The sequence below is a fragment of the Sminthopsis crassicaudata genome, chromosome 2 (assembly GCF_048593235.1).
Source record: "Sminthopsis crassicaudata isolate SCR6 chromosome 2, ASM4859323v1, whole genome shotgun sequence".
NCBI classification, from domain to species: Eukaryota; Metazoa; Chordata; class Mammalia; order Dasyuromorphia; family Dasyuridae; genus Sminthopsis; species Sminthopsis crassicaudata.
In genome coordinates, this window is record NC_133618.1 from 388,111,430 (window position 1) to 388,134,061 (window position 22,632).

General features: G+C 42.1%; 1 protein-coding gene across 2 annotated transcripts in view; it reads left to right on the forward strand.

The window, feature by feature from the left end:
* Positions 1–16,108, forward strand: part of PSD2 (pleckstrin and Sec7 domain containing 2) — a 71,093-nt gene extending 54,985 nt beyond the window's left edge. The window contains exons 8-15 of one of the 2 annotated variants that reach the window (XM_074291544.1): positions 2,836–2,925; positions 5,179–5,222; positions 6,995–7,185; positions 8,619–8,689; positions 10,108–10,265; positions 12,932–13,076; positions 14,352–14,495; positions 15,565–16,108. In XM_074291544.1, coding sequence (XP_074147645.1) covers positions 2,836–2,925; positions 5,179–5,222; positions 6,995–7,185; positions 8,619–8,689; positions 10,108–10,265; positions 12,932–13,076; positions 14,352–14,495; positions 15,565–15,774 — 1,053 coding nt within the window. In that variant the 3' untranslated portion in view covers positions 15,775–16,108. Of the gene's footprint in view, positions 1–2,834; positions 2,926–5,090; positions 5,223–6,994; positions 7,186–8,618; positions 8,690–10,107; positions 10,266–12,931; positions 13,077–14,351; positions 14,496–15,564 lie in introns of those variants that run through there. The other variant, XM_074291545.1, reaches the window with a different exon arrangement.
* Positions 16,109–22,632: the final 6,524 nt, after the last annotated feature.

Sequence of the window (22,632 nt, forward strand, 5' to 3'; positions counted from 1 at the left end):
ACAAATGTAAAGGATTTACTGAGGTAGTGAGGTGGTACAATGGATAGAGCACTGGGTTTAGAATCTGAAAGACTGATTTTCTCAAGTTCAAATCCAGCCTCACACACTTATTATCTGTAGGACCTTGGGCAAGTCAATTAATACTGTTTGCTTCAGTTTCCTCTAGGAATAAAATGAGCTGGAAAAGGAAGTGGCAATTCACTCCATTATCTGCCAAGAAAACTCCAAATGGGGTCTCAGAATCAGATACAACTAAACAGCAAAAGGGACTTTCTAACTATGTGACTATGAAAATAAATTCCTTCTTTTTTCATTTGTTAAATGGTTTGATAATTCTTGAAATTCTTACCTTATAATTTTGATGAAGGTCTTTGCAAGTTTTACTATCTATACAAATTTGGAGCTATTATTGTAAGTACACATATGTTAAGTCTACCATCAGTGTGATCTGTTTGCTCCTCTATTCATTTGGTTACATATTGCATCTGTCCTCATTAGGAGCTAATCAAAAATCAAAAAGGTGCTAAAACCCACTAACCTTAAGTCTGGGAATAAGAATAAACCCAAAGTGCTGTTGTTTACTAAGCTCAGTAAACACCCTTCTGGTATATTAAGAGCTGCTAAACTCAGGATAAATTATGAGATTGAGAATAGAATGTTATTTGAATTATTAGTTGATCTTTGTGATATTAGCCAATTGATAAACATATAGTGTACCTGCTAGAGATGAAGAGTTTTTCTGAGTTTAGAACTTATGAGAAAGAATGAGTCTTGGGTTCTATTGTCAGACTGGAGTCAGAAAGCTTGTCTTGCCATTTAATTTGGGTGAGAACAATTCAGCCTCAGTGATATAAATGGGACTGAGACAGCTTCCACCTAATGGGTCTTTAAAACTCTAACCCCCTTTTGCAAACTTGAAGGTTCTGGGTTCGAAAGTATCTGGACTAAGAGGGCATGCCAGTATTTATAATTAGTTTTCAGCCACCACAATGCATTCATGGATTCATTCACTTCCTGCATCAACATTTATTCATTTCCTATCATGTGCAAGGTACCATGCTAGGTACTATGATGTGAATGAGGGGCAGCTTGGCATAGTGGATAGAATTTGAACTCAGTAATTAGGGAGAGCTGGGTTCCAATTCTGCTTACTAGCTGTGAGACTTATGGCAAGTCATATTTCTCCACCTCAGCTTCCTCACCTGTAGAATAGGAAAAATAATATTTGCAGTACCTGCCTTTACAACATTATTGTAAAGACATTATTGTAAAGACTAAATGAAGTAAGAAATGTGCAATGCTTTACAAACCTTAAAAGGCTATGTAAATGTCAATTATTATTATTCTAAAGGAGGGGAGCAGAAACAGAAACTTTGGAAAAACTCTGTTGACAGTGCCCAACCTTAACATCAGGGCCCTGCTTTCCTCCCTCTATACCATACTGGAAAGCAGAAAAGGCTGGGAGAACCCTTCCTGGAAGGCTGGGATTTCTGCTTGGAGCTTTTTTTTGTTTGTAACAAAAGCCTCCACCCTCCCTTCTGAACTTCAAAAATGGGAATCAGGAATGAAGCACCGGAGGCAATTAGAAGTCAGTCATTTATTGATTATCCACTTCACTAGAGGGGAAGTAGCAAGAGGAATACTCCTAAATATCTGAAAATCATCAAATAACTTATCTCAGTCTTGGAAATGCTTTTTGCTCTCTCTCTTCCCAATTTCTCAGCCAATTTATCTATCCTTAATTTTTTTTAAAAATTGACTAATATTCAAATGAGTCTATATCTTCTACTAATAGACTGGGCCAGAATCAAAGGACTTTACTTCCTATGTTAATACATGTGAAACCTTGGACAACCACTTAATAAACCTGGTTTTGGACTATATGACCTCTGAGTTCTGGTCCAGCTCTATAACTATGGGCCTCTGATCTTTCTTGTGACCTTCCATCTTTGTCAAAGTTCTGTCCAGATTTTCTGTATTCCTTTTGTTTCCAAGTAGGAGTTCCATTTTGAGACTGACTGGCATGTGTACAGTTTAAATCCCAGCTCTGAAATGATATACTCATGTGGCCTTGGACAAGCCACTTACTCCCTCCCTTTTGGAAGCCTCAGTTTCCTTTCCTGTAAAGTGAGGGGATTAGACTAGGTGACTTCCCAGGTCTGTTCTACCTCTAGGTCTTTTAACCTTCCTAGCTCAGCTTTTGGAAGAGTCAAAGATATTAATGATCAAGAACAGAGAGAACTGAAATCCAAGTCACTTTACCTTTCAGATACAAACTCCCTAGGTCCAAGTGCCTTCCTTCAATAGGATGGTAACCCCAAGTGTTCCTTCAATGGGAAGCTACATATAAGTAGAGAGAACCAAGTCTACCTGAGTATAGACAAGGAAAGTCTCAGGTTGGGAAGTTCAAGAGCTTCATCTTCCCCTTGGTGTTAAGACAAAGATCAATTATAGGTGCAGATAGAAGTCCTGAGCTCTCACCAGATTTGCTGCAGAGCCTGGAGGTGTAGTGACTCCATGTTTTCCAATTAATCCCATGTCTCCTAGAGGGAAACTGGATTCTTAAGTTATTGCCAAGTAACCACCCTCCCTTCTCAGATCCTGGGGAGGGGAACTCATGGAGAGTAATTCTGTAGAGTTTGCATTATTTCCAACTAAGCTCTCCCTCAGCTCCCTTCTAACCATCCTCACTAGTTGTTATCCACAGCATAAGGGCAGGAAAGTGAAAGGAATAGGCTTAAGAAGTTGGATATGAGGCTTTTTCACCACCTTGAGGGAACTGCCTCTCTGCGCACCCCTTTACCTAGTCTGAGCCTCCTGCTCTCTGTGTTACAGAACATCGGCAAGAAGATGTCCTGCCAGCAATTCATTGCCAACCTGGATGGGCTGAATGGTGGACAGGATTTTGCCAAGGATCTCCTGAAGGTACTTTTTAAAGCCCTGGCCCTGATCTCAGTACACCAAGAATCTCACTGTTTCCTGGGGAGGATTCCTTTTTCCTCCCCCCTAAGTATCTCCCCATAACCAGAGCACTATCTGCTCTATTTGGAAGCATGTGACAAGGCTGAGAAGAGGGAAAGGATGTTAAAGAGAGGTTAAGGATTTTATTTATTGGGCAAATTCCCATTCAAATCATGAATATATTGGCTTCCCTTATTCAGGGAAACTGCTCTGATCTAGACTGTGGTTAGTTCTTTTTCTTCTTTTATAAATCCTTTTCAATGCCAGCATTCTTCATCATCGTCGTCATCATCATCATCATCATCACTATGGATATAGGCAATATCTTCATTGCAATCAGTGTCATCATTATCATCATCATATTTGCCACCATAATAGCAGTTTTTACAACCAGCAGATTTATAATCACCTTGAGCTATCTGGTGAGAGTCACTATCTTCACTGTCATCATCGTAGTTCTCTTCATCATCATCATCTTCCTCACCATTCTCACCTTCTTCACTTTCGCCATCTGTTCCAATCACTATTATTACTGCCACCATCACCACCATCGCTATCAGCACCACTTCCACCACTGCCATAATTACCATCACCATCACTGTCACATCACCAGCCATCACCATCATCATCCCCACCATTATTACCAGGATCAACATCATCACCATTATCAACATCATCACCAACCATAAGATCTATATATCCAATGCTAGTCTCTTTCCTGAGTTTCAAGTTTCTCATGACCATTGGATATCTTCCTTTGGGTGTTCTGTGGATATTTTAAACTCAACTTGCTTGAAATGGAACTCTTCATCTTTCCCGTCTCAAACTATCCTTGTTCCTAACTTCTCTACTTTTGTTAAGGGTACTACTATCCTTCTAGTCACCTAGATTTTCAGCACTGGAGCCATAGCCAACCCTTCCTTCCCCCTCATCACCCCCATATACAGTTTCCTACCCTCATGGATTCTAAGTCTTATGATTTCTCCATATCTCCTCTTGAATTTCTCTCTTTGCACTCACAAAACCATATCTTGGTTTGGGCCCTTGATCATCTATTACCTGAACTAGTACCATACTCCACTCCTGACAAGTGCCCTGCTTCTTCTCCTATCTATCTTCTATACCAAATAGGTATGCCTAAAGTGCTATCCCTGCTTAAGAAGCTTCAATAGTTTCTTTTTTGCCTACAGGATAAAATATAGACTCCTGTTTGACAATTAACACCTTTCACAATCTGGCTGCAAAGCCTGTCTTTTGAGACTGATTTCTCCTCCACCACCTCTAGCCAAACTGGTCCTGTTGTTTCCTTCCATGCCCATCAACCTCCCATTTTCAGATCTGAATCTCCCATTGCACAGGGTCCTCTCCGCCCTACCTACCTCCCCACATCTTATAACAGTGGTTTCAAACTCAAACAGAAAGGGAAACTTTCTTGACCACATGTCAAGTTAGAAAACCACAAACTGACATTAACTGTCTTATTTGTATTTGTTTTGTGAGATGTTTTTCCAATTGTTAATCTTGTTTTTAATCTTGTTCACTTGTGTTTCCAGTGACTGATGAATTTGACAGTCTTAGAAAACCTACCTTTCTTTAAGGTTCCACTTAAATACCACCTCTAAGAGAGCTTCCCTGATCCCTCTGAATCCCATTGAAATAAAACAATATTTAATTTTGATTTTCTATGTACTTACCTGTGTGCCTATTGTTTTCCCCTAGTAGAATGTGGGGCTCTTGAGAGCAGTGACATTTTAATTTTTGCCTTTGTATCCTCAGGACCTAGCACAGTGACTGGCACATAGTAGGTATTTAACATATATTAACTTGAATCACCAACTATCACCGAAATCCATTGTCACCATCACTATTACCATCATCACCATCATTATCATTACCATTATTGTCAGTGCCACCATCACTATGATCATTATTGTCATAATCACCACAAGCCATCATGGCCAGCACCAAGAAACATTTATATTTGTTGTTATGATACCAAATGAGATCCAAAATCCCAGAACCTGCCCTTGAGGCACTTTGAATCAAAGGCAATGAACATGGAGGGAAATGACCCTGAAAAGAACTGTTTACAGAGCCTGCCTGACTTGGCCAAGGCCTTCCTCACACAGAGACTTTCTTTGGACTCAGCTGGAGGGTGAAGAATGGCTTCAACTCTTCTGGACTCTTCACTAGTGCTCCTTTTTCTTCTCCTTCCAGACACTATACAATTCCATTAAGAATGAAAAGCTGGAGTGGGCCATGTGAGTAGTGTTTGTGGCCTTGGGTAGGTGGGTGGGAGAGTGCCTGACTGAAGTGGAGAATAAGTCCCTTGGGGCTCATTTCCACTTGTAGAAAGACAATATTTAAGGTCCTCAGTGTCACCCTCTTCCTTCCCAATCTCCTAGATCTTTACAAAATTGAGAGCAGTAAAGAAGCGAAGGGATTGGGGGTCATTAAGTTTAGAAAAGAAAAAATTTAGACATCTGAGTATTTGAAGGGATATCATGAGGAGGGCATTAGACTTGTATGATCAACAAACTAAAAAGTACTAAGAACTAGGACAAAAATTTCAGAGAAGCAGATTTTAGGAATATCTGTGAAGTCCAAGTTATATCTCTGTTGACCTCAGGATCAGCCAGAGTCAGGGTCAGCAAAAATCCTTTGTCTTTAGGGGGAGAAGTAAAGGAGACAGACAAATCTCCTTGAGGCTTGCCACCAACCTCCCTTCTCCTTGTTGTCCTCCTCCAAAGTGACCCTGGCTTGTCTTACTCCAACCCCTAATCCCTCCTACAATTAATCTGTACACACCAAAAGATGGAGCCAGCACAGAATAGTGAGAAGGGCCATTTTCCAAGCATATGCTAATAGAAGATTGTCCAATAGGTAATTAGCCTTAAGTGCTTGGTTGTCTGATTCCAGTGCACCTATTCAGAGTCTCAGCCCTTTATAAATATCTTCCTAACAATTAGTGCTGTCCAAAAAATGAAATGGATTACCTTCAGGAAATAGTTGGTGAAGACATCACTGGAAGTCTTTAAGCAGTGAACAAGACAACTTAGCATATTGTGGGAAAGTTTCCATCAGACAAAATTTGTACTAGATAGCCACTAAGTTCCTTCCAGATCTAAGAGTATATGTAGTATGTGGGACACACCAAAGAGATCAAATGAAAAGAAACCAGTTTGATAGGACAATGAGTTAGTGCACTAAGTCTGGTGTGCTGCTGGCTTCTTATTGTCATAATCACCACCAGCTATCATGGCCAGCCATCCCAATATTTGCTACTGTGCTACTAAATAAGATACAGTATCCAGGCCCTATCTGGAATTTAGGGTCTAAAGCAAATTGATAGTGATCCAAATGATCCCTCTCCCTCTCAGAAAAAAAATGTCCTTGTGTGAAATCCTTAGAGATCTTTCCTTGGTTCCCATTTCATTGGTTTTATTATAAAGTTCAACACTGCTGGAGACCAGACTAATAATGAAAGTTCCTAGAATTCTTCTCACTTTTTGTCCTATCAACTATAAGGACAAAACATTTTACTACTCATATTTCTCAATCGTACTATCCCAGTCCCTCAGTGAGGCTTCTTGGCTATAGTTTGCATTTAATTATTTACTTAATCTTCCACATCCTTCATCTTAAATAGAGAGGGAGGGATTAAAGATCTCACCTAGGGATCCTTTGATCCAAGATCCTTAAAGAATGAGGGGGAGAAGCCAAAATTTTGTGACTATCTGGTCAAAGATGGAGATCAGTATCAAGAGATCAGAAGTCATCAAAGATCTATGATAGGGGAATCAGAATAGGAATTAGAAAACAGAGCTCCTTCATGTCTTGGAAAAATTGTCCTGTCTTCCAGGATAAGGAATTAAGGTGAAGGATAAGGAAGGCTTACCTTAATCTTCTGGGGCCCAGAAAATGGACTAGGGATAAAGGGTATGGGGTGGGGGCTACAGATTCCCCCCTTCCCCCCAGGGTGTGTGGGGGAGGCAGGGGCCATCTTGTGGTCCCAATCCCTGTGCTTCCCCAGTGATGAGGAAGAGCTGAGGAAGTCATTGTCCGAGCTGGTGGACGACAAGTTCGGGCCCGGAGCCAAGAAGGTGACCAGGATCATAGATGGCAGCAACCCCTTCCTGGATATCCCTCAGGCTCTCAACGCTGCCACCTACAAACATGGTGTGCTCACCCGCAAGACCCATGCTGACATGGATGGCAAGAGAAGTGGGTGCTACTCCCTGGGGGGATGGTGGGGGATGGTGGAGGAGGGGGGGAGAAGAGGATTTGGCAGGACAACATTGGAGATACTCTCTCTGGGCCAGCTCCCTGAAGAATACTGGGGGATGGTCTGGGTTTTATTTCATGGGTTAAGGTTAGTGGCCCTCAAAATCCCTCACTTCCTCACCACTTCCACTCCCTATTAGCATAAAAGTGTTGAGATGTATATAGAGAAAATGGTACTATGGCAATGCATGCTCACCATCTGTCATCTGAGAGTTAGGTAAGGGGAAAGGGATTATTCTCCCCACTTTACAGAGGAGAAAATAAGGCTCAATGACTTGAGGTGACTTGAATTGAAGTGACTTATTAAAGGCTACAAAGTGAGTTATAACAGAGCTGGAACTTGAATTCAGATCTTCTGAGTCCTTGTTCACTGTCTATTCTGCTAGATTGCACATATATATATTTTTTAATTTGCTCATATTTAAAAAAAAAACACTCTTATTCTATATTGTATGCTGTACTATTTCTGAAGAGTAATGAGTTCCCTGTTCAACCCATCCCCATTCTGTCAAGCTCAACTTCCTTGATTTATCCCAAAGTTTTCAGCCAAGCTCATTCTAATTATCAGTATTAGGATATTCTCTTATTCCCTGTATATCTGAATATTGGCTCTATTCATTGACCTTCTCAATTTGTTTTTCCCTAAACTGAAGAGAGCCTTATATGCTCACATTGTATTCATCATCCTGAGCCTCAATGGCGCTATATCTAGTCCTTGGTACATTTTTTTGGAATGGGGCCACTAGCATTTCTGGTGACACTTTCTGAGGTCCCAGAACAGGAAGATAATAGAAATAGCCTTCTTTAGATATTTAGCCTTTGGAAGCATGAGAGCTGCCATCCCTTTCGGTCTAAGTTGACTCAAACTGTGTGTTGGAGGCAGGAGGGACAACGAGTGGACTGAGGAGTTAATTGCTTCATTATTATCCCATTTTTCATGGTTTTACTCACTGTTACAACTTTTCCTGAGAGCCCAACCTGGCCAGTGTCATTCCAAAGAGGAAGAGGGATGGGGCACATCTAGCCTGGATAACTCACTCCTTGGAAAAGTTTAAAGAAGTCTTTGGTATTGGTTTTGTCTTGAATCCTTTTTTGTAGCATGAATCTACTACTCTGGATTACCTCAAAGTGGGGGGTTCTGGAGTTATTGTCCTGTGGACTTCATTTCCAAACAGATCCTTTCTATGTTTAACCTATATGTGGGCCTGTATATGAGTTAGTGGCAGAGGATGGGAAGCGGGAAGGGAGTGTGGGTCTGTTTGTAAACAGTGACATAGACTTTTATTTGATTCATAATTCAGGATGAAATTATACAGTGGATGGGGAATGAATAAGGAAGTTCATAGATACTCATTCCTTGTTTTTTCTTCTAGCCCCCAGAGGTCGGCGAGGGTGGAAGAAGTTCTATGCGGTTCTCAAAGGAACCATCCTTTACCTACAGAAGGTATTATGGTGATCACTGGATTGGCTTTCATTTTAAGGCTGCAGTTTCCATTAATCTGTCCATTTTTGGAGAGAAGAGGAGGTAGTTTAGGCCATGAGCTATAGGAAGAAGTAGAACTACTGTAATTCCTTAAGGATCTGGGGAAGAAAAGGACAGTTTGGAGAGTTCCCCAGAGGCCTAGTATTAATCATTCAGCAAAGCTTTATTAAGCTGACTGACTAACTCTAAATGACTCCAATTCTGACACTAACCTTAACTCTAATCCTAACTCTAACTTTAACCCCAACCCTAATGCTAATTTACTATGCGCTAGGTACTATGCTAGATTCTAGGAATTCAGAGACAAAAACATTAGCTTTGATTTCAGCTCCCATACAACATGTACATGTATAAATAAATTTAAAATAGAGGAAGTATATACAAAATCATTTCAGGAATCAGGATATTAGCAACTATAAGGACCAAAAGGACGGATATACAAGCCCTCAGTTTCGAGGAAAATCAGGGAATCTAAAAGGCAAAAGGTAAGGAGTAAAAGCCAGGCATAAAGGATGGCCATTCAAAGTGAAATATCACATGAAAGCAACAAGTAGATCAATTTAGTCAAGATGAACTAGTAGTGGGTAAATCAAACTGAAAAGACAGACTGAAGCCATATTACAAGTAATTTAAATATCAAAGAGATGTCATCTGCCTGTATCTAATCCTTTAACTGAAAGAATAATGTCCCTTGGGCTCTAGTTAAGTTGGTAGGGTCACAGTGGATGGAACACTGGTTCTGGAGTTAGAAGGACCTGAGTTCAAATGTAGCCTCAGACATTTAACACTTCCTAGCTGTGTGATCCTGGGGCAAGTCACTTAATCTCAAGTGCCTCAGAAAAAAAGAAAAAGGAATTTTAAAAATTAATTTAAAAAAAAACCAACTTGGTGATAATTGGGTCAGTGATTGATTTCTCTATATGACCACACTGATTTTGTAGCTGGTATAAACTAAGCATTTGTCTAGTACTATCTTTCTTTGGTGAGAGAAATAAGTATGTGACATTGTCTCTACCTTTTTTTCCTAACATTGTTGAGAGGTCTCAGAAGTAATTTTTTTGGGAACTCTGCAGTTGGGGAAGGTCTTAAGAAGAAAATGGGGACTGAGCAGGACTTTGAAGAGATTTGACAGAGGGAGTGGGGGGAGGGAAGTTTTTGCAGACTCATGGAACTCTTAAGAGTGCTGGGGATTTATTTAATGCCCTTACTGGCTTAGTTAAAAACTTAAATTTAAGATATCTTTACAGTAAGGGGGAGGCTAAATTCTGATGGGAACCCATCCTCAGTGAGTATTTGGGAAAGGGTTTATGGGAAGGGTAAAAGGAAAATCAAATACTATTTTCCTCCCACAAATTCCTCCCTTACTCATTGCACCCCAGGATGAATACAAGCCAGATAAAGACCTCTCAGAAGTGGACCTGAAGAATGCCATTCGTGTACACCATGCGCTGGCCACCAGGGCCTTGGACTATAGCAAGAAGTCCAATGTACTGAAGCTAAAGACAGCTGACTGGAGGGTATTTCTCTTCCAAGCACCGTGAGTGTCTTTATTTGGTCAGAATCCTATGTCCTCAGACTCAGGCATGCCAAACAGAGAGTAGAGAAGGGCTACAAGGGAGTTTGTCATGAATATAAGTGTTACTGATCTTGGGACAAGATCAATCTCATAGGATTGTTGGGCATTTTCCATTCCTTAAGTCTTCAGACAGCACAACCCAGTGCATACATTTTTTTAAAAAAAGAAAACAAAACCAAACCTTGGTTAATTTTTTAAAAATATGGATGTCGCTCTCCATTGATTTCCCCAACAAAAGAACCCTTGCACAGAACAAAGAAATTTAAACAAAACAAACTAAGACTTTGGCCATGTCTAATAGATTTCTCCCACGTCTAACCCTGGTATACCCTCTGTCTTCTGGGAAATGAGAGGTCTGTTTCACAGCCATTTCTCTGGAGTCAAAACTGATCATTGCAATGATCATAGTCCTTGCGTTTCTCAGTGTTATTTCCTTTTGTGTTATTGTGGTTATTGGGTACATTGGTCTCTTCTTTAACTTCATTCTGTATGAGGCTACATTGGCCTTCCCATATTTTTCTGAATTCTTCATATCTTGGATTCTTAATATGCCTAACACAGCATTAAATTAATTAATATTATGATGGCAAGGCAGTTGGAGTTAAATGACTTGGGTAGGGTCACACAGATAAAAAAATGTTGTGTCTGAGACTGGATTTGAACTCATCTTTCTAACTCTAGAGCTGGTGCTCTACCCACTATGCTACCTATCTGCCCCACATTAACTTATTACAAAGGAAGGTAGATAGTATGAGGTAATGGAGAGTTGGTCCAGCTGCCCAGAAGACCAGGGACTACCTATGGCTGTTACTACTGGTTGTGTGACCCCAAGGAAGCCCCAGGTTGTAGAGAAAGGGTCCACCCTGCAATAGTACTTTGAGTTTTCTCATGGAGGAACTCCCTGTGTCAATGAAAGTCCAGGTTCAGTCCCTAAACTATGACAATTTATTCAGCCATATATAATTGATCTGAATACCCTCTTTGTTTTCACTTTTTGGTGGTGGATTTTTTTTTTTTTTTTTGCTGTCAACACACACACACACACACACACACACACACACACACACACTCCAGAGACAAAGGAGCAGGGCACCCATTTAATGTCTTCAAGCCTCCTGAGAGAGGCCCTGTTCTCTGCCTTAAAAAGAGGCTTCATTGGGTTTTCTTAGTTTATCAACATACATGGTAGATCAAGAAACACATAGACAAAGACTGCTTTTAGAAGCTATAAGTAGCCTTGGCACAGGAAAGAATTGGATGCCCTCAGTAGGTCTCCTATGGCCTCATATGTTCATGCCCCTAAGTCAGCCAACTTCTTTTCACAGATAGATGTATTTCAGGGATGTGCTACTAAATGTTCAATAAATGACTCTCTGAAAAAAGAGGACACACTTTCAAGTTTAATTTCCATTATTAAAATTTTTTCCTTCCCCTTCTTAAGTCTAGACAATCAACAAAAATAAATTGAGCCCTGATTTATAATGTTAACTAATTTCTGAGGTGTTGTTGCTCACACTGAAAATTTAACAGTCAGTTCCAACACATCCCTTCATCTGATCTCCATGTGGCAGGGCCCAACCAAGACTTTTCTTTCTGACTCTCTATCTGGGGTGGAAGGGGGGTGGTGCTTTTGAGCCCAGTCTGCTCAAGGTTTCTTTCACACTTAACTATCTCTTAACCAACTTAAAGTGAAAAAATTCACTTCTCTCCATCCCCCTTCCCAACAACATCAGAATTGGTTTCTAGCAACTTTCTTTTGGGGATATAGAAGGCAGAATTCAACAGAAACTCCCAGGTGTGAAAAAGTGGGTTACTGGGTCCTGGAAGTTAGTAGCAGATATAAGTTTATCTTGCTTTGATTCAAGCAACTGTAAAGTTATTTATAAATCACTGATTTGTAGAATATTGGAGTTGTATGGACCTACTCTAATTCCTTTGCTTTATAGAAGAGAAGGATACAGACCTAGAAAGGAAAGGAACTTGTCCAAAGTCATAAGTTGACAGTGATAGAATGAGAAGATGAGCTCAATGCTCTCCCCTTCTGCTCAGGGTTTTTCCTTTCTGTTATCTTCTTATATTTTTATAAATCATATTTTTTTAATGTAGAGTAGCTGGTAAATCCCTTTACTTACGATGATCAAATCTGAATTTCCCTAACAGGAATTTGTTAGGAATTAGGGACATAAACAGAAACAAAAATAGAATACATATGCATCCACATATAGATAGATAGAAAGGAAGGGGAGAGAAAAACAGAGGGGGGGGGGGCTGTGGTGAGACAGAGACAAAGAGACACAGAAACAGGAGAGGGAAAAAGAGACAAGGAGAGAGACAGAGGGAGAAAGACAGAGATAGAGACACAGAGGGAGAGAGAGACACAGAGACAGAGAGAAAGGGAAAAACAGAAATACACAGAGACAGGGAGAACTAAATTATTAGGGAGCCCAGAGTTTAGCTGGGCTCTGTTTTAGAATCCAACAGGGCACACCTGGTCCTACATGAGGCAGTCCTGGGATCCTAAGGGGGACCCTAGTCCTTGGGTACCCCTGCATGAATCTGGGATCCCAGAATCACTCAGAGAAGATGCCAGAGAGCTGTGAGCAGGTGATACCTTTTCCCCAATCCAGGAGCAAGGAAGAGATGCTTTCCTGGATCCTTCGAATCAACCTGGTGGCTGCCATTTTCTCTGCCCCTGCCTTCCCAGCTGCTATATGCTCAATGAAGAAATTCTGTAGGCCCCTTCTGCCCTCCTCTACTACACGCCTGTGCCAGGTAAGACCAAAGCTTGCTTTACCCCAGGGGCTATCATTCCATTTCCAACAGAATCCAAAAGGCATAGAATGCCAGAGCTGGAAAACAACCTTGAAGGTCACCTTGGTAAGACCTCTGCATTTTCCAGATGGGAGAACTGAGGTGCATAGACATGTCTTGCATGTCAATTACACATTGAATTAGTGGCAGAACTAGGACAGAGACCCAAGACTCCTAACTGAAAACTCAATGCTCCTCTGGTAAGCATATACTGAGCATCTACTGTGTGCACTAGCCTTTGCTATCCTCTTTGGGCAAGATGTGTCTGGAAGGACTGAATTAACTGACACTATAAAATTCCTGAGTAGCTAAATCACAGTACAATCTAACAGCAAGCAGTATTTGAGATGCCACAGGCCAATTCCTTGGGGAGAATCTTGGCAGTTCCTAAAGGTAGGTTGAAGGTCTGTGGGGGCATTCCCAAATAAAACATTGCCTTCCATATTCTAATTCCAGGGAAGGAGGAAAAGATCTTTCTTTGTGACATCCATTCTGGGTCATTCTGTTTGTTCTAAGACACATATTTATAAAGAAGACAACATAATCTCTGGGCAGCTATCCAGACCTTTGAGCTTATGACTTTGATCCTATCTGCCCACTTTTCCCCTATGTCCTCTGGGGTAGGGGTTTTTGCAAATACATCATCAGTCCCAATGATCAAATTTGGGTCTGCCTTGACACACTGTCCACTTCACCTCAGAGTCTGGCTATGTTCGGGTGATTTTGTGTGTGTGTATGTAAGTGCGTGGGCATTTGTGTTGTATATATATATATTGTGTTCTTACATGTACACGTAGTTTGCATGTGTGTGTTAGCTGAGGTCCTTTGAAAATCCAACTTGTCACCGGGAAAGAGAAGAAGGAAGATTGTATGGGTGATTCTTAGACTCTTATTTTGTACATTTTTGAGATGGTTACCTGGTCAGACAGCCTGACCCAGTAGTCATTAGCTCTCTTTCTGCTCTGGACAAGAGAGATTCAGTTGTCAGCTCTAGCACTAAAGCTCAAAGGAGAAGGAGTGAATTGTGAATGGTATCATCACCTCATGTTAAGAGTTCTTGACAAGAGCACAGGAAATCTGGGTTCCACATCCAGTTCTGCCACTAATAATCATGGGCAAGTGCATTCCCCTCCCTGGGCCTTCATTTCCCTATCTGTAAAATGGGAACAACCAACCATTCCTCTTCATATGTTATGACAACAATTGGTTATATAGTGGGGGGGTGTCCCTCTACAGGAAGAGCAGCTGAGATCCCATGAAAACAAGATGAGACAGATCATGGCTGAGCTCACAGAGCACAGGATGCACCCCGCTGAGAAAAATGTCAAATCAAAGGAGGCAGAGGAGTACCGGTTGAAGGAGCACTATTTGACATTCGAGGTGTGGATTTCAGGGATATGTCTAGGTATTTGGGATCAGTCCCACGTGGGAGAGCTGGGGTTTAAGAAGGCAATTTCCCTTTCATTAGCATTTTGTAAGCATCCATGATCATCTGGTTCATTCTTGGTGGTGGACAATTTTGAGCAAGTCCCCTAGGGGGGGCCCCTCTCATTAGTCTCATTTTAAAGTAAGTCCTTCCCTCTGTTGAAGAGTCTGTGGATTATTTGCATAGTTTTTTCTATATTGCCTTCTCCATTACACTGTATTCTTGAGGGCAGAGATTGTCTTTTCCCTTACTTTACACTCCCTCCCTCCCTTTTAGAATAGTTCCTGACACAGAAGGTGCTTTAAAAGGCCCTTCTTTATACTAATGGAATCATGGAAATATTGGAAAAGGTAGCTTAGAAAGAAGTCCTGTCACAACAAGCCTTTATTTAGTCCCTATTATGTTAGGGATATGCTAACCATCTAATGGAGTGCTCACCTTCTAATGGGGGAAAAAGCAAGCAAACATTATACAATACAAGCAAGATGGATCACATGCTGGAGATAACTGGAGGCGCTGGGACTTGCTCAGAGATCCCGGGGCCCAGAGTGAGAAGGGGGAGAAGCTGTATTCAAATATCTATGCATAGAGAGGTTCTCCAACTGGGTCAGAGTAATGACCATCTCTTCCGGGTTTGCTACTTTCAAACCCATGATTTCATCCCATTCTTTGTGATAACCTGAGAGATTGAGTGGTTGCATGGGTGGGAGCATTCCCAGGGGAAATCCTAAGTGGGCACATGGGTCTAGGACAAATTCTATGAGAAGCCCCCTAGATTGAACTCAGTTTGTAAACCCACAGCAAAAGTAGGCCACAGTCCTGGTCCTGCACAAGGAACGGTTTCTTAAACAATTTTACAGGTGAAGAAAAATTCAGAGAGGGGAAGCTGTTTCCCCCAGTTCTCTTTAATTGGTGCAGGACTCTAGTGACAGGGTTGGCTTGAGTACATCCGTCACATGCTGACCCCAGCAGCCCCATGACCCACTTTCCTCTCCATCTGACCTCCCTCTCTCTTCCTCTTAGAAAAGCCGCTATGAAACATACATCCATCTCCTGTGTGTGAAGATCGAAGTGGGCTCAGACGATCTGGAGCAGATTGAAGCCAGGCTGGCCGCAGTGGAGGCTGAAGACCTTTCCTTGAGGAAGACACACTCCAGCCCTTCCCTCAGCCAGGGCCATGGCCCCATGGCTGGTGGGTTGGTGCAAAGGGATGTCACAGAGCCCAGTGCTTGACTGGGATGTGTGGACAGGCCACCATAGCAGGGCTACCTGCTGTTCTGCCCCAGGAGGTCAGGGGGCACGGTTCTGCCCTGAAGCCCTCATGGACTGGGCCAGCCCAAGGACTCTGGTTGGGCCAGGGCCCAAGAGGCTAAGAAGCTGTCATTGTCAAGGTGTTGATCCTCTTCCCTACTGAGACATCTCCGGATCCTCAACTCTTTCCTAACCCGCAGAGAACTCCCTGTTGGGACCCTCCATCCCTACAGAGAGGTTTCTTATTTTGATGGGAATTTGCATCCCTGCCATAAAGCTCATAGTTTAGGAGCTGAGGGACCTTGGCTCTTTCCAAGTGTGCCAGCTCCCAATTCTTCTCATTGGGTTTCTCCCCCCTCTTCCCACCCCTGTCCTATTCCTAATCCCTCTTGCTATGGATGGATCCTATCAAATTAAAAATGATCCTCCTTGCCCCACCTTCCCTTCACAAAGACAAGCAGCCACAGGTCTGCAGGCTATATGCAGCATCTCCCCCCCAAAAAAAAAAAAAAAACCCTCTCCTCTTTCACCCTAGGACACCCCTCACCATTCTCCTACCCCCATCCTCCTCCCTACCCTGTCTTGACCCGCTGCAGCAGAGGCCCCATCAGAACCTGCCACCCCACTCCTACTGCAATAATCCAGGCCCAGTGACATTCCTCTTACAGTGTCAAGCTGCTCCTGCTTTCACGCCTGTGATTCTGTCCATTTAAATAGGAAACACTATGGCCTTACACATACACACACACACACACACACACACACATATACACACATATTTCCTGATGATGTAGGAGAAAGAGAGGAAAAAGAAAAGCACCGGATGTAAACCCTTTCTACAAGGATCTACCTGTTATAGTGTCCCCTGAATGTGTCCAAAGCCAGGGGCTCAGCATCTCCTCAACGGTCTGGCACCTCGAGGGGGGAGAGGGGGTGGTTCTTGGGGCTGCTGGACTGTTCCCTGTTTGTCCTTGCAGCCACTCTGGCTTTAGCTGTGACACATACTGCTTTACTGTCCATGCTTTGGAAATAAATAGACAGAGCCCATGTGTGTGTGTCTGTGGCTGAGGCTGCTGTTCAGCCTGCCTCACAAAGATGGGGAGGCAGTGGGGGGTTGGGGATCAGGGATTTGTGGAGGGAAGAGAAAGGGGATTTTTATTTCTAGTCTATATTGTCCTGGCTCTAATCAGATCTCCGAGCTTCTGGGCGTGGAAGTATCAGAGCAGGTCAGGAGATAAAACAGACTCAGTCACTTGTATCACATTAGTTTGGGGAGGGGGTAAGAATAAGCCTGTGTTCTTCGAGTGAAGGTGGGGGAACATACCTAACTGTAAGACAGACTGCCTCTTTCATAGGATTTAGAAGTTGTCAAATTCACCTTTTTTTATTTTACAAATAAGGAAAACTGAGGCTCAGAGAGGGTAAAATGAATGGCTTTTCCAAGGGCATGCAGCTAGAAAATGGCAATCTAGGTATCCTATTCAAATGTTATGGCGGGAGTCCAAATCTGAACAAGGGAGGCCTGGCTAACATTCAGTCTCAGGGAAAAAAAAAAAACAAAAAAGGAATTTGCAACATATGTGATCACTAAATTAGCACTCTTCAAGACCTGCAATTATTAGCACCTCAAGTGGGTGGGTGATAGCTGCTCTCTAAGTTCAGTTAACGAGCAAGCCCCTTTTCTGTGTTTTTTCTTTTTGGTAACTGTCTAATAATATAATCTGGCTCATGTTAAACTAAGACAGAGATTGGACTCCATTCAGCTATAACATATGTATTATCTGTAGAAAGAAAGAGAATGAGCCAACCTTGCAACTGCAAATAAGTCCTAATAGTTTCCCAGCCCATCAATGTCTTATGTATCCACATGTATCCACACGTGTTTGTGGAAGTGTACAAAGTGTCAGTTTTTGGTTATCCATTCTGAAATTATCCACAGATGCTTTTTAATCTCAGGCAATTCTGGTCAGCCTTTTGGTGAATATACTGTTATAAATTGGTCATAATTTCTAGTCCCAAACATAATCGAAAAGATAAATAGTATCTATAAAATAGTAGCTACAAAGACAGAAGTGGATTTGAAATATTGTATTCTTTTATACGCTCCAGACCTCTCTGGTCCCCTTCTGTTAGTGTTATTGGCAGGGCAACTAGGTGGCGCCATAGTGCACAGAGAGCTCCGTGTCTGGAGTCAGGTAGATGGGATTTTTGTCAGTTCAAGTCTGACCTCAGACACTAGCCTCGTGATCCTGGGCAAGTTATTTAACCCTGTATGCCTTAGTTTCCTATCTGTAAAATGAGCTGGAGAAGGAAATGGCGAATCATTGCAGTCTCTCTGCCAAATTTTCATTAAGAGTTGGACATACATGAAAAATGACTTGATCAAGTGTTGATAGTATAAATTATGGGAATAATATAAAGCTACCAGCTTTTATATATTGCAAGAAAGTGCTTCCCCGGTTAATTCATTTGATCTTCATAGAGACATGGAAGGGAGGTGATATTATCCTCAGTTGATAGAACCTGAGATGCAGACAGATTAAGTGACTTTTCCAGCACCACAGAGCTAGGAAGTGTCTTGAGGCAGTATTTGAATTTTGGTCGTCTTGATTATAAATTTTGTGTTCTAGGTACTGCCCCCTTATTGCCTCAATATACTTTGCAACTGGGATAAACTGTACAATCACACCTACTGAGGGTTGTGAGAATGAATCGAACAGTTTCATTTTCTCATACCAATCCACATAGACAGTAGTGACCTTTGCCAGTAGGTTGCCCTGGGGACTTTCAAGTTAGTGACAGTTTCTAAATTGTCCAGTCTAAGGACATCCTCAGGGCAGCAGCAGATAATCCAGTAGGCAGATGGACAAGCAAGAAATACTGCCCAGTAGTAGCTCTTAGGGCTGTAGGGAGGGAATCAAGGAGGGAAGAAAAGGGCTAAATAGTAAAATACTGTATCACCTCATCATGGGAGATGGAATATTGGAAACTGACCCTTGAGACCATTAATTTTAAATATTCGAGGGTCCCCTGAAGTTTGCACCATCAGACTGACAAGAGAGAAACTAAAAATAAATGAGGGAGGAATGTTGAGCATTTCAGAGAGAAAGAAACATGGAGTTGGGGAAAGAGTAGGACAGATAAACTGTTCTAGAAAGCCTGGGTATTGAAGAAAGGAAAAGCAGAGAGAGAGAACTATTGCCCTGAACTTCCCGAGCTTCCCACACTTCCTAGCTTGTGTGGCCCTGACAAGTCATTTGACCTCTCCATTGCCTCAGTTTTCCTCCTTTGTCAAATGGGGATAAGAATAGCACCTCCTTCACAGGGTTGTTGTATAGATCCAGTTAGTGTGTGTAAAGCACTTTGGGTAGAACTATAAAATAGCACCATTCATAAAAGGGAACAAGGCAGGGAAGGGTTCCCCATTAATGAAAAAGCTGCTTCCCTTACTGACACAAAAATGAAGCATGTATATGGTGCTGGTGACACTATCAGCCATGACTAAGAAAGGGCAGAAATATTCTGCACAAGGAATATACCACATTGGCCAAATCCTCTGCATATCCCATCCCCAGAAATGGTTGAATTTTTTAGGAGTCAGTGGTAGAGAGAATGATCATTGATCTTGGAGGCCTCTGATGCTTACTGACTATAGGAGTAGGGCAAGTCACGGCTTCTTTGGATTACAGTTTCTTTATAAAATAAGATTGTTGGACAAGATGGCCTCTGAGATCTCTTCTAAACAGTTCTGTGATCTATGGCTGTCTCTTGTTCTTAAATATCTGTATTATTTCCCTGAATATCTTAGATATTAGGTCTTTACTATGAAGGCCACATTATCTCATATAAACTTCAAAATCTGCTAGCAAGTGAAGCAGGCATTTAAGCACATGAATGGAATATCATAGATGCAGGGTGAGAAAAAATCCCAGAAGCCACCTAGTTCAACCTTCTCATTCAGGTGAAAAAAACCAAGGCCTAGAGAGATTAACTTATCCAGGCAAAACAGGGAGTGGGTTTGAGGTGGGATTTTTGAACTTGAAAATTCTCTTGACTCCAAAGCCTGTGGTCTTTCCACTGTAACATTAACTGAACAAATGAGATGTCAGTTAATGGAGATAGGTCACTTGTGGGTTACTTAGTATATTTAAAAATTAAATTTCCCTTTCTCAAATTTTGACTACCCACTGCAATTGTAGAAAGCAAAAAGCCAAATGAAAATGCAGGTAGAGAGGCCAAGTGGGTTCATTCAGAATTAAATATTTGTTTAAACTGGTACATTTTCTAGTTTTCTCCTGCCCTTCAAATTTCTAGAAAACAAAATGTCACAGGTGAACCAAAATGAAGTTAAGATATCAATAGGGCATATTAAAAAGTTTCTCAGAACCAGTTGAGGTCATTTTAGAGCTTGGTCATTTGAGGTTAAATTGTGGCTTCTAATAGAACTTGTTTTAAGCAGTAGAAGTGTCAAATGAGGAAACAAATAAGATCACACAGAATGACCAAAGAACTTATTGAGTTGATTGGTCCAGAGGTCAGAGGGTTTTCTCTAAATCCAAACTAAGGCATGTAGGGATTTCTTGATCTTTAGCTGCTGCTTTTCAAGATATTTTCATGCAAGAGTAATAGTCAAATAAGGACAGAGCTGAATCACCAAGATGCTAGTGATTTCACTGCCATTATAGTGGTTATTGGAGCATTTTCCTCAGTTCTCCTATTAATCCTAGTGCTATCACTCCTGCCCTTGCTGGCCTTTATAAATGAAGAAAATTGATCCATCAGTCAATCACATGCATATGTCTTGGGATGTGTATATGTATGAATGTGTATGTATATATATATGTATATACACACACACACACACACACATATATATATATATATATGACTGTAAAATCTACAAAATTTTTTGAACTCTTAGACCATATTAAAGTTTGTGCATTGGAGGAAAGTAAGAGCTGAATCCGAGTCCTTTTGCTTCCTCTATGTCCGTAATCATAGACAAGGAAACAAGAGCTGTTTGAACAGATTGAAACTGGTTCTTGTAGATGTTTTAAGAGTGGCAGGGAAGGAAGATGGGGGAATGCTGGGGGGGGGGGGAAGGGATGATGGTGGAGCAGAGCTAACCCACAGATTGTATGGTCACCAATAGTTGTCAGAGCATGGGTAGTCCTGGCAGGAAGGGGAAGTTCTGCAGAGCCACTTTGCATGTCCAGACTGTGACAGTAACCCTAGGAGACTCTTATGTCACAGTATCAATTCTACTACCCCCCCTTCTGTCCCTGCAATGCCAGGAACTTTCCCTTCATCCTTGCCCCATCCTGGGAACCATTCCATGCTCTACGGGCCCAAGTTCCAAGTGGAGGGATCTGCGTCAGCACATTGGCCCTGTTCCTCTGCACCACAAGGGACATTTTGTAAGTACCTTCTCACTAAGGCTGTTGCCAAAGGCAGGCATTGGAAGTAGGGGTGGGAGGGTGGGGAGAAGCAGTGTTCTCTGGCCTCTTGGAGTATGTTTGTGTGTTAGCTTGCACATGTGGCTTCTTTAGAGTACTTTCTTAACCCTAGCACCCACCTAGGCCTCCTTCCCCTCCAACTTCTCTTCCTCTCCCACCCCCCAACCTGGAAACTGGATAAACACACTGGGCCAGTGAGTTATTTTGATTTTTATTTATAATATAAAAAAAGTTCAAGTGTTCAACAGTCAAGAGTTCAAACATTCAGACAATCTGGGGCAGATTTCTCCTTGGTTTATGTTCGTTTGTGTTTTTACAATACCTTTACGTGGAATTAGCTGATTTTTTTTTTCTTTTTTTTGATCAGACCCGATTATTTTTTTTTTGTAGGGGAGGAGAGGTTGGAAGGATGGATTGGGGGCTCGGAGAAGGGATTGAGGGCAGGGAAGGGGGATTGGTTAGTTACTTTATTGCTAAAAGGTAAAATCAAATACACTGTCAATTGTGTCTTCTCAATCACAGCCTCACCATGCATCCATTCTACAGTATCTGAAATGCAGGACATGCAGGCGTAAAAGAGAAAAGGCGAACCATGTAAACGAGGTGCTGCAGAGAACTGAGGGGAGCTCTGGAGAGACCTCCCTGGGGCAGGAGGGAAGTGGGTGATCCCTCATCTCACCACAGCTCTGGCTCTCCCTGACCTGGGATGCATTGCTGGGCTAACCCTCTGAGCCCTGGACACTGAAGGTGGGGAAGGGTATCCTCTTTTTTGAACCCACCCCTGGTAGGGGTGGAGAGGGATGGGAGGAAGCCCTGCCCACTTTGGCCAGTGGGATCCTAGTCTGTCTCCTAATCCTGTCACACCCAACTTCTCAATGTCTCAAAAATGGATATCCTAGCTTTTGTTCTTCCAATCTGTAGAATCCAAGGCCTTATTTTCTGGGAAGGGAATCCCAAGAGACATAGAATTTCCTACCCCTTATCAAGGTGTTTGGGGGGAGAGGAATGGTCTCATTGCTTCCCCATCTCCCCAAATTTCTTCTTTCCAAGTGTCAAAATTAGGTTCCAAGAAGGATGAGAATAAGACCACCTCGGAATCTCTTCCCTGGTTCTTTTCACTGTGGCTAGTTCCTGTTTCTCTTTATGTCCAGTCTAAGGGTAGGGTGGGCATCATTTCTGAGTGGAATAGGGAAGGAAAGGGGAGGCAAGATGGTGGGATTGGGGTGGCCAGAGCCGATCACTAACCTGTTGGACAGCGGAGGTGGCCACAGCCTTCTCTCCAGGAGCTCCATATTAGCGTACAGCAAAAAGGCACCACATATAGGTTTCTATTAAATAGTCAAAAAATTGGCCCATCTCTCCTTTTTTTTTGTTTCTTTTTTTT